The following is a 12,399-nucleotide window of genomic DNA, read 5'->3' as shown; positions in this document are numbered from 1 at the left end:
TTCAATTTTTGTAACATGTACTTTACTATAAAGGACCAGGCGAGCCAACATTTTATTGTGCGAAATGCCAGTCTATGTCAGGGTGTTGATTCAATTTTTCACTGACAATAAATACTGAAATATATATGAAGTGCTTCCGTTTAAACGAATGCGTAACTTACGGGTGGTTGAATATACTGTCCAAGTAGATGATGACAAAAATATCCTTTAGAAAAAGAAAATTCAAAATATCCTTTAGAAAAAGAAAATTCTAAAAAATCGATATTAAGATCTGGCGGAAAACGGAAAAATAAATCCTTTTAAAATCGAATCATCTGGAAAAATCTTCAGAAAATAATTGGAAAATCATTGAAAACGATCGGAAAATTTTCTTAGACAAATTATACCTAGACTGGTAATTCGTACGATAAAATGTGTATACGATTTTACACTAACACATGCACGCGTTCACTATTTTGATAGTTCAATTTGCCCACTTAAGAGGGCAAACCATCGATATAATATAGTGTAGATAAGTAATGTCAAAGCAACTTTATGCGGAAAGATCACATGGATGCATGTGTCAATGAAAGTATAAACCAGGTATGGTCTATTCATACAGACCGGAGGACATAGCGATTTTCTATAAACAAACTCACCTCTCATGAAAGGTGAGTTTCTTTATATGAAATCGCTATGTCCTCCGCTACATACAAAGTTTGACATTCGAACATACCTTGTGTTGACGTTCATTGGTATGTGTAACGTAACTTACGTTTTGAGAAAGCGCGCGAAATAATGTCATACAAATATTTGAAAATAATTATTTAAAACTCTGCATTTCTCAATTTTTTTTTTCTCTTGATTCGTATTTTTTGCACTTGTATGTGTGCTATATGTATTTCCGAAATTTCGTTCTTCGTGTCTCATTATCTACAGTATATTATATCGATGGGGCAAACACAAAAAAACGAGCATTTCGTATTTCATGTTGGGACCACATATTTTACGTAAATTTGTTCGAAATTTCCTCTCTAGGTCTAATTACTCTTATCATAGCATTGTCAGTGCGTTGTATTATCGATGGACATATACACGTGTGAGACTCATTAAACAGGTACAGCCAATGACTTGATCAATTTGTATAAGTGAAATACTTAATAGCGGAAAAGGTTTTTTTTTAAATGGTTTGCAAAGCATTTAATTTCGAATCACAAAAGCGGAGAGTTCGGTGTTTGCTGGCTGTAGACGATTTCAACTCTTTGCGAACAATTTCAGTCGAGTGAATTTTCTAACTCTATACTGTTGACTCAACAGTGTTGAGCCATGAAATTGTTTGGGATATTGGCATTCTTTTGTGGTATTTACTTTGTCTATAGTAAAAGGGATCTCGTGTTTGCTGGTAAACATGTGACCTGCACGGAATTCAGCAAGAAATACTTCTACAATTTCACGTGTGACATTAAGCTGGTTAACAGAAATAAGCAGACGTACTCCTTACACGTATCTTTAAAGCCTGTGGTCATTGACAATATTCGCGTAAGGTAGCATTAAAGGAGGGTACGGCCGTATCAAAGAAATAAGACAGCATAAAATTTGATGCTAAGTACTGTGGCGCTACGCACACCTAAAATACCAAATTTCTGGACTACTTCAAAATGTCGTAAGTTGTCGTTTAAGAAATTATGGCGCCACCGTGCAGTTTCGCAACAAATTCAATATGGAATTGTTCAATGCGGCTGTATCCTCCTAATTAATGTTCTTTGTACGGTACACCTTTTTTCTACGGTGATGTACGATGTTATTAACCTTTCAAATAAAACAGATTCGGATGATAACGTACTACAAATTTCGAACACAATACCATCCACACGGTATTTTTACCGATGAAGATGCTTGCTCATACATGAAATTTTTGAAAGGAACGTTAGTTATTGACCTTTCGAAATTCATGAACTTACCAAAGGAAATATTCAACATTACCTGTCCGATAAAAGTAATTTTACAACCAAATACTACAGTGACTAACATTCTAAAACAGCCGCTGCATGGAACTTAAATTCTTCAAACTTTTTGAGAATCTCAGTGTTTAAAATGTCAAATGTCAGTGATTTACAGTAGGAGGTGGAGCTGTCATTTTTAAACGAATGTAATTTTTGGTAAGCATCAGTGCCACCATGCCACCTCTTGTGTGAAACTGTGTGGAGCGAGAATACCAATAACAGTATAATACAATTCGGCTAGGTATTTTAACTCTCGTTCCTATCATAACAGTGTAGAGTGAAATATAATTCAGAGAACTTTTGGAAGGGCTGACATTTAGGGTTTCGCAAAATGTCAGGATTCGGCACATTTCAAGTAAATGCGTTCTTGCCAGTGTAAGGCAAACTGGCTGGGTTTCGAATGTTAGTCACTGTCAAAGAAGGAAATTATGAAAATAATAAATTTTTCAGGGTCCCAGGAACTTAACTATCAGTAACTTTGAAATTGTTCCGAGCCATCTGACCGATTACGTGAACATTGGTGATTGGATATTCGAATCAATAACATACACGGTTGTCGACAAAAAGGAAATAATTTTGAGCAATATTAGAAATTATTTTGGAACCAGTTACGTCTACACGAAGTCATAAATCAAGAAACAGATATGTGACATCCAGTGAGAAGATTGGTACAAATGCACAGTACACATCTCTTAGGGAAAGCTAGAGCTTTACCGTGAGCCTTTATTAGAAATTGTTTTTTAATCGATGAAGATGAAGCAATAACTATTTACATAATAAAGTGTTGTTAAAGAAGTTTTAAATTTTATTCATGTTGGACAGAGGTCACCATCGGCCCTGATGTCTCGCCTGATGTGATTTTTTGCTTAAAATTTTTGCTCCATTACAACAACATGGCCATTACTGCAAAAATCATTTTCGCTAATTTTTGGATAGAAACTTCGTACGGTGTAGTGCAGGACCTACTTTTTAGAAACTTTTAGAGAAAATCAAGAAACTTTGAGAAATTCAAGAAACTTCGAGAAATTCAAGAAACTTCGAGAAATATTTCTTGAATTTCTCAAAGTTTCTTGATTTTCTCGAATTCGAGAAATTTCAAGAAATTCCAGAAAATTCAGGAAATTCGAGAAACTTCGAGAAATTCAAGAAATTTCAAGAAACTAATTTCTCGAGTTTCTTAAAGTTTCTCGAATTTCTCGAATTTTCTTTGACAGCTTTTACCACGACAGAGTAAAGTTAACCAGTCAGGAGCGCTGATAGGCAGGAGCGCTGATTTGACAAGGAACCTGAATAATCTAGTAGCCCTATATTTTTTTGCGAATAAAATTTTTCAACTTATTTGACGTTTCGAAAATGAACTGCTCCTGCCTGGTCTATTTTACTCTGCCGTGCTTTTAAACTAATTTTTCCAGCTTGTATGCTGGAGTATTGGTGAGACTCGAACTCGAATGCTACATCTTGTATATAAAGCGTACATCTAATTCGTATTTTACGTCGTACTCGCATAATTTACGAAAATGAGACAACCATTGGTCTTGTCATCGTAAGCTCTGAGCATCAACGTTCTCATCCTAGAAGCACTTCGTTATGTTCTAATGGGATCATATAATAATATAATATGGCACCAGCATCACTTTATTAGCTTTTTCTAAAAGGTTAATACAATTTGTAGACTTTTATCAGACAGGATGAGGTCTCAACATTATGTGTACAGAACTATAAACTGATCCAATCGCATTTTGTGGCACTAACATATACGTCTCTTTTTACTCCATCGTAGCGGGACAGAATTTAATATTTATGACATCTACACCGGATGTGTATGCGGTTAGATCGTTAGATGCACATAAATTCCAATTTTATAATCAAAAATTTTGAGTCATTCGCCATTCATCAGTTTGTTGGTTAAGTTGGTATTTGGAAAGAGAAACAATGTCGTTCCCTGAATATATTGTGAAACTCGTCGACGATATTGCCAAGCATGAGCATTTTATCGATTATAGTATTGAATCGAGTGATGCAACTAAACGAGGTGAAAATTTCACTGGCAAACTGACATTCCTTCAACTGGCTGGAAGACGAAACGAAAATCCTGCACCAGACAAAATACAATTGGTGCTGAAAACAGTTCCATCGAACAGAAATCAGCGCCTGGTATTTCAAGCGGTAACTGGATTTAAATGTGAGGTGGAGATGTACACCAAAGTATTGCCAAAATTTATTGCATTCCAAGACGAGAAACGCATAACAACCGATGAAAAACTTCTAACTCTTCCGAACGTTTATGCAACGGTGTTCGATGAAGAGAACGATCATTTTGCTATTGTCATGGAAGATCTACGGGCAAAAAATTACAAAAAGTTTTCCAGATCAAGTAACATGACCAGCATGACGTACGATCATGCTCGGCTGGTAATGGCAAAGTTGGCTCAATTTCACGCCATTTCGTTCGCAATGAAAGATCAGAATTTGGGCGTGTTTAACGAAATCGTGCGTAGTGGAACTTTATCCAGCAAATTTATGAAAGATGATTTGGGCTACGAAATATTAAATATTTTTGAGCACTCCCTGAATGCGTTGGAAAATGCGAAGCATAAGGAGTTGATCGATGATTTGAAGACGACTTATCTTGAGTGGGTGGACAAATTTTCGAATGAACAATTTGTTGGAGGAAGTGGCGTTCTTTTGCATGGTGACTGTCAGACAAACAACGTTCTCTTTCAACACAAAGCCAACGTATGTTCAAAATCGAATTATTCAGAGCAAATATTTTGAATTTAATTTTAGGAAAATCCGATCGACGCTATGCTCATCGATTGGCAAATGAGCCGTTTCGGGCCTCCAATCATTGATCTACTGTATTTCATCCTTTCCACAACGGACAAATCGTTTCGAGACCAACATTTCACGAATTTACTCAACGAATACCATTCCCTGCTCAGCACTAGTATCGAACAACTCGGCAGCGATGCTTCCATAGTGTATCCTAAAAGCACATTCGACAGCGATCTGATAAAATTCAATCGATTCGCTCTGATTTTCGCTTGCGTATCGGTAACATTTCGTTTTGCCGACGAACGTCACATACTGGATTTGGATGAATACGCTGAACGAATATGCAAGGGTGAACGGCCGAAGCTGATCTTAGAATTCGATGCTGATACAGAAATTTTGTACAGAAAGGCTTTGAATGACACTGTCGCCGATGTAGTTCAGTACTGCGGCATCAATTGAAAATAAAATTAATTTTCAGAACGGTGTGATGGAACCGCCTGAACAAGCTTTAGTCTATCTCTTCTCGGGTTCTTTCAGAACATCTTCAGGTTGTATTAGTTAGTAAACAAAGTTATAAATTTTCACCGAAATCGAATTTGTATCTTTTATGACGACGTGGTGAATTTTTATTGTGAAGTATGGAATGTCACCCTACGTATCATAATCTGCTTAGCCCATTTTAAAGGAACTTTGTGGCTATCATTGGAACAAAAATTTCCTCACCTGTTTAATTTCGAAAACTTGATAATAGGGAACCTCTGTTGGCTTTGAAATATAACAGGCGAAGACAACAGCGAAGTCAAACTTGTGAATAACCTGTAACAGTAGTAGCCATACACTGCCGTGAAAAAGTCCTAATTCAAATTTTACTTTTGTTCTCCTGACAAGTTTGGCAATATAAGGTATCAAGGCAGTATACTTGGGGAGGTCACGCAGATACAGATACGCGGGTTACACACCACAGTTGATGATAAAATGGCCGATTTCATACAAAAATTCACCTAGTCTGATGATTCTCGTCGTCTTGATGAAGTGGTGAATTTTTAGACCCGTACGAAGTACTGGGGTCTTATAGGTTTACGCATACGTTTGTTAGACCCGTACGAAGTACTGGGGTCTTATAGGTTTACGCATACGTTTGTAACACGTCGAATTGGACTCCCTGAGTAAGGGGAAACCTATTGTGGTTGTCCAGAGATGCCAAATCAGCAAGAAAAAAAATGTCCGTCTGTCCGTCCGTCCGTCCGTCCGTCGATCTGTCTGCACGATAACTTGAGTAAAACGCATCCGATTTTGAAAATTCTTTTTTTCCCCGTTTGGTAATGTCAAAAGACAGGCTAAGTTCGAAGATGAGTGATTTTGGATCGACCCCTCCTGAGCTGGGGCCCAATAAGTGCTTTACGGTTTTTCGAAGATATCTCCAGACATTTAAACGCTATACTCGTAATCGATACATCGAATGAAAGATATTTACAATACCGATCGACAAAAAAAAAGTTTATGGAAATCGGATGACCGACTTGTTAGTTAGACCCCTTGGTGTGAAACAGGCACAGGGCGGCAAGCAGTTTTTGCTTGTAGGTCGGCCAAATTTGAACATATTTCGTTCGTTTTAGCTTTATTAGATAGGTATTGACCGTACGAATCAGGGAAAAAAAGTTTTTGAAATTATGTTCTCCGGAGCGTGAGCTAGGTCTCTTGGAGTGAGCTCTTATCTGGCTACTCGGCCGTACAGTGAACGTGGAGTATTTTGTCAATATCTCGAGTAAATTTTGACCGAATTTCATGAATTTTTTTTTGTTTGAAAGGTATTAACGAATGTAAAGCGTCGGTACTATTTCCGGTCTCCTAACAAAATGGCTGCCGGCGGCCATATTGGATTTTAGTAAAAACGATATAAAGTGGGAAAATTTGTACTTAGATAGTTTCTGTTAACATGGAAATAATTAGTTATGTGTGTGGGGTTTCAGGGATTCCATATATGGACATCTATATATACCTATATACAGCTATATTGAGCTATATACAGGCATATAGAGCTATATAATAGCATATTCCTCTGTGAAATGTTTATTCACAGTGAAATATAGGTAAATATAGCGGTATATAGCTGTTTAAATAGGAATTTATGAAATTTGACTTCGTACGGGGCTGTCTATATTGCCTCCGGCAATTTAATTGTATATGATAACAAGGCAAAGAGTGGATAATGTAAGTGATTTAAAAGGAAGAATAGTTTTTCAGCAGAGAAGAAAATGAAGTAAGAGAAATGAAGAGTTTCACATTAAAGGCTTTTGATACGAATAGGTGTTTCGTACGGGTCGGCGTTAGCTATGTTTTGTATATGTAAAGTCATCAGAAGTGGTGTGTTCCCGCGTATCTACGTCACCTCCCCAAAGTATACAGCCTTGATAAGGTATAGGTCTGTTCCAAGGCCATACGAATTGTCAAATTACTATCAAATTTCATCCATAACCTCATCAATATTTGTATGAAAACCGAGCTCTGTGGATGAAATCGTGAAAACAGAAAACCAATTTTGTCTACAGATCACTTTATAGCTTCTGGTATTTGCATAGGAAAAATCTATCAGAACTTCACACAAAGATGCGAACGAGGGGAAAACACTTCGAAAAATGGCGGCCAGAACTTTGGCCTTCCGTGATTCTGATATCGCCGAATTTTCATGGTTTCGTGACTCTTTGTAAGCTTTCGTGTTCGTGATTTTTTATAGGCTTTGGCCTTGAAGATCTATTGTGATGCTTCAACTGGTTCATTTTCGAAGTATTTTAGGTGGACTCAAAATTTCCAAGCTGGTCGGTATATTTGTTGATTGTTTGGTATCTACTCAACAATAATGACTTAACCAATGTGTATAGGTCCATTACAAACGGAAAAGGTGCAAAAATGCAAAAACATTTATGATAATGTTTCACAAAGCATTTAATTTCGAATTACATTTGTTCTGAATCTGCTTGAAAACGATTAAAACTTTTTGCGTACAATTGCAGTCCAGAGAATTTTTTGCAACTCTAAACTGTTAAGCCATGAAACTGTTCTGGATATTTGTATTAATTTGTGGTATTTACTTTGTAGATAGTAAAAGAGATCTTGTTTTTGCTGGTAAACATGTGATCTGCAACGAATTTAATAAGAAATACTTCTACAATTTCACTTGTGGCATAAAGCTGGTTAACAGGAAAAAGCAAACGTACTCCATACACGTATCTTTAAAGCCTGTCGTCGTTTACAATTTACGTGTGCGTTACACCCTTTCTTGTTACAGTGTTGCACAAAGATTATAGAATTTCTTTCAAATAAAATAGATTCGGATGACAACGTACTACAAATTTCGAACGCAATACCATCCACACGGTGTCTTTATCGATGAAGATGCTTGCTCATACATACAATTTTTGAGAGGAGCAAAAGTCATTGGCTTTTCGAATTTTTTGAACTTGCCAAAGGAAGTAGTCAACTATTCTTGTCCCATAAAAGTAATTTCATAACTTATTTCAATTCAGGTTTTTGTGGCAAAATTTGTTGCAAAATGATCACATGAAAATAATAGATTACATTGGATGCTGCGAAAGTAATTCATTAGACGAGGTGACTAATTTGAGATAGAGTGTCACAAGAGTGTTTTTGGCGCAAAAAACTTTGGGGACTGCGTTCTTGACATGTTTGTTTATCCGACCGGAGTTTCCGAAGCTCGTTGCTCAAAAACCACTCTTGTGAGGTAAAACGAAATGGTTTCGGAATTAATCAATTACGTATCCAATGTATTCTGGTTTATTGCCTGCCTCATCCGAAAGCATACCACAAATGAACTCACGTATAATTAACCGATTACTCTAGTAACGGATCAACTTAGTATGGGGCAAACTGCCATGTAATGATTGATTTTCGCATAGGGCAGTAAATAATAGTTATTTGTGTATTTGTTTTGGACGATTTTGAACGAAATGAGTCCAAAACAAATACACAAAAAAAATTCATGTAAGAGGCCGAAAACCAGAGAAAAATCTCAAAACTCGGAGGAAAAATAGGAAAATTCCAACTCGAGCGGTTACGCCCCTCGCTTCGCTCTTGTTTGAATATCCTCTTGATAAACAACTAACCATTCCAGGGTCCTGTGAACTTAACGCTCAATGACTATGAAATTGTTCCGACACATCTGTCCGATTACGTCGACATTGGCGATTGGATATTCGAATCCATAACATACACAATCGTCCACAAAAAGGAAATAATTTTGAGCAATGTAAAAAATTATTTTGGGACCAGTTACGTCTACACGAAGTCATAACCGAGTGAGCAGATCAATATAATTATTGTGTGACTAGAATTCCTTTTTTTTTCATAAGCTGAGCTCTTCTGAAGAGTAGACAACTCTTGATGAACGCGAAGGCTTCATTAACAACATTTGTATTATCAAATTTTAATCAAAACTTACAACTAAATTAATTACACCAGTGCTATTCGCAGATTCTGCGAATAGTGTTTCTTGGTGACTAATCGCAGAATCTGCGAATAGTGTTTCCTGGTGACTAATCGCAGAATCTGCTAATAGTGTTTCCTGGTGACTAATCGCAGAATCTGCGAATAGTGTTTCCTGGTGACTAATCGCAGAATCTGCGAATAGTGTTTCCTGGTGACTATTCGCAGGAACGTTTTCATTGAAAATACAGAAATTGGACGAAAATTTATTTTTTCGTTACTTCAATAGTTCAACCTTAATGCTGAAGGGGTGACCAAAGAAATAACCATTCCTTATATGCGACCACGAACTCCAAAAATAAACCACTAAACCAATAAAATAAGCACTAAGCTTTGAAGTAGTGACCAAATTCCGCAAAGGAAACTTCCCAACTGAAATGTGTGAATTCATAATATTTTTCATTTCGGGTGACTGAAATTTATTTGTTAACCATTCTGTCAATTTCTTTCTTCCAAGGTGGTGAAGAGTCAAATCATCCATATACTATTCTGATACGAAAATAAATGGTTGTGGTGACTTTTTTTCGATTCTTGGAAATTATTCTTCTACGCAACGGAACGGTTTTTCTGATTCCGTAGGATCGACATAAATGTTTTGGATTGGCCATTTCTTTGGTACCACTAGGATAAACTAGTGACCGAATTCCGCGAAGTAGTGACCATATAACGCTACAATCCATGTGGACACAAACAATAACAGTGTACCACATTTAGTCATATCGTTTGGTCGCAATTTCATGTCGGTCTATGAGAGAATTAAAGTTTGAATAGTGAAAAAATAAATAAAATAAAAATAGTCCCCAAGAAACACTATTCGCAGATGGAAAGAGTGGCGTAAGATACTTACGCCACTCTTTCCATCTGCGAATAGTGTTTCTTGGGGACTATTCGCAGATTCTGCGATTAGTCACCAGGAAACACTATTCGCAGATTCTGCGATTAGTCACCACGAAACACTATTCGCAGATTGTGCGATTAGTCATCAAGAAAGACTATTCGCAGAATCTGCGAATAGCCTCGGCCAATTAATTGAATAAATGTTTAAAAACATCAAAACAGTGGCTTTAAGTGCATACCCTTTCGGTGCTTTCAGAGATACAGAGATTTGAGCTAGACACTTAAATAAAAAAACCTTTTGCGTTTCGACACCAGGATTTAGAACCTAAAGCAACTAAATTTCAACATATTTTTGTTCATGCATTGAGTTATGTATAAATATTACCAAAAGTGATTTGATTAGATATAGTTTGATTTTGAATTTATGACAATAATGTCTTTATTACAGTCAGTACACTCTTCTTAGCAGTTCTTCTAAGATCAAAGCGGAACAAATATTTTTACTTATTCAACTGATTAAAATAATTTGCACTTGCAATTTGTTGCTCAATCTAAATATGCTAAGTTGGATCGATGTCGATGAAGCTAATTTCAATCGTTACTCTTTTCCTTTTTTCGGTACGATCTAGCTTTATGCGCACAAAATTAGTTAATATATTTATTAAATACAAAATTTTCCATTTATAGTTGTCCATTATAGTAACAGTGATTATCGTGTATGCGAATTTGTTTCGTACATTCAACTTTTTTACTAGTCGTTAATATTGTGCTGTCGCATTTGCGAGACTTAAAATTATCTGATTATCAGTCGCCAGTATTTTAACACGTGACTTTCGTTTTTTTCCTCGTTGTCGCTCCACTGGATTTAAAAAAAAAATACAATTCATCCACTGCAGCACGTGCTGGCTGTTAAGACCTTAGACGTTTAATGTTCAATGTAGTTCAGGATGTCTTTTGGCTTCAAATTTTTGATCAGACTATACTGATACTAGAGGACGCCAGCATTTTTCGACGAAAACGATAATGCCCCACAATAACAATAATTCCCAACAATAATGCCCCATCAAAAATGGCGACCATTGTGAATGCATACACATGGACAAGTCAATTTTGTATTTATTTTTGATTTTTATTCTAAAAGTGCGTCCGGATCTATATTTTATTACTGCAATCCGTAGATCTAATTTGTAGGAAGCTAACGACATTAGGCTGGAAAAAATATGTTCATCTTTCAACACGCTGTTCAACGACAAACATCATCCACTACACAACAAACACGTGCTTAACCTGCAAGCGGAACATATAATGTTTGTCGTCGTACAACGTGTTGTAAAGTGAAACAATTTTTTCCAGCTCAATGTCTTTAGCTTCCTACAAATTAGATCTACGGATTGCAGTAATAAAATGTAGATCCGGACGAACTTTTAGAATAAAAATCAAAAATAAATAGAAAATTGACTTGTCCATGTGTATCCATTCACAATGGTCGCCATTTTTGACGGGGCATTATTGTTGGGAATTATTGTTATTGTTGGACATTACCGTTTTTGTCCAAAAAAGCTGGCGTCCTCAACTATACTGATTACAGCATAGACCATGAAAATAGTCTATTACATAGCTGACAGCATTACTGAAAATGCCAGGTATATGCAAATAAAAGGCAAGGTAATGAAATGTCCGGCTCAGACACCCACGAAGGCGGTTGGCACAGAAATTTTAATTGTATGAAAAAATTACTTTTATCAAGTTGAAATTTCTAAAGTTTTGAAAAAACAGGTTAGAACACCCACAAAGGCAGGTGTTAAACGCACTCATTTCATATTGTGTGAGAATTCGTGATCATCTGAAAAGTGTCTTAACCTGTTCTTTCCAATGAACGTCTACACAAGGTATGGTCGAATGTCAAACTTTGTATGGAGCGGAGGATTGACATAGCGATTTCATATAAAAGAACTCACCTTTCATGAGGTTTGTATGAACAGACCATACCTCCGGTTTGTATGAACAGACCATATCTGGTTTATACTTTCATTGGTTCTTTCAGCCAAGGCTGCATACTTTGACGCGGGTTACACACCACATTTGATGATAAAATGGCCGATTTCATACAAAAATTCAGCTACTCTGATGATTCTCGTCGTCTTGATGATGTGGTGAATTTTTTTACATGTAAAATCATCAGAAGTGGTGTGTTCCCGCGTATCTAATAAAATGGCGGTCTGTGTGACCGCCTCAAAGCATACAGCCTTGCTTTCAGCACCTTGGACATTTCAAATAATCTGAACAGAGTGTGTTTAACAAAAAT

The 12,399-nt window shown here is 36.5% G+C and overlaps 1 protein-coding gene across 1 annotated transcript; it reads left to right on the top strand.

Annotated features, from left to right (window-relative positions):
* The first annotated feature begins 3,877 nt into the window (after positions 1–3,877).
* Positions 3,878–5,227, top strand: LOC119069172. The gene is made up of 2 exons (XM_037173093.1): positions 3,878–4,718; positions 4,770–5,227. Exons 1-2 carry the CDS (start codon positions 3,915–3,917, stop codon positions 5,214–5,216), a joined length of 1,251 nt encoding a protein of 416 aa, XP_037028988.1. The 5' UTR covers positions 3,878–3,914; the 3' UTR covers positions 5,217–5,227.
* The last annotated feature ends 7,172 nt before the right edge of the window (positions 5,228–12,399 follow it).

This window comes from Bradysia coprophila, chromosome II (genome assembly GCF_014529535.1).
Source record: "Bradysia coprophila strain Holo2 chromosome II, BU_Bcop_v1, whole genome shotgun sequence".
Taxonomy (NCBI): Eukaryota; Metazoa; Arthropoda; class Insecta; order Diptera; family Sciaridae; genus Bradysia; species Bradysia coprophila.
The sequence above is the reverse complement of the archived record's forward strand: the minus strand, read 5'-3'. Positions and strand labels throughout refer to the sequence as shown.

Bases quoted from the DNA above. Each gene is read 5' to 3' on its own strand.
- LOC119069172 (XM_037173093.1), top strand. From the start codon at position 3,915: ATGTCGTTCCCTGAATATATTGTGAAACTCGTCGACGATATTGCCAAG. The intron at 4,719-4,769 runs GTATGTTCAAAA...ATTTAATTTTAG, and splicing joins TCTTTCAACACAAAGCCAAC to GAAAATCCGATCGACGCTAT.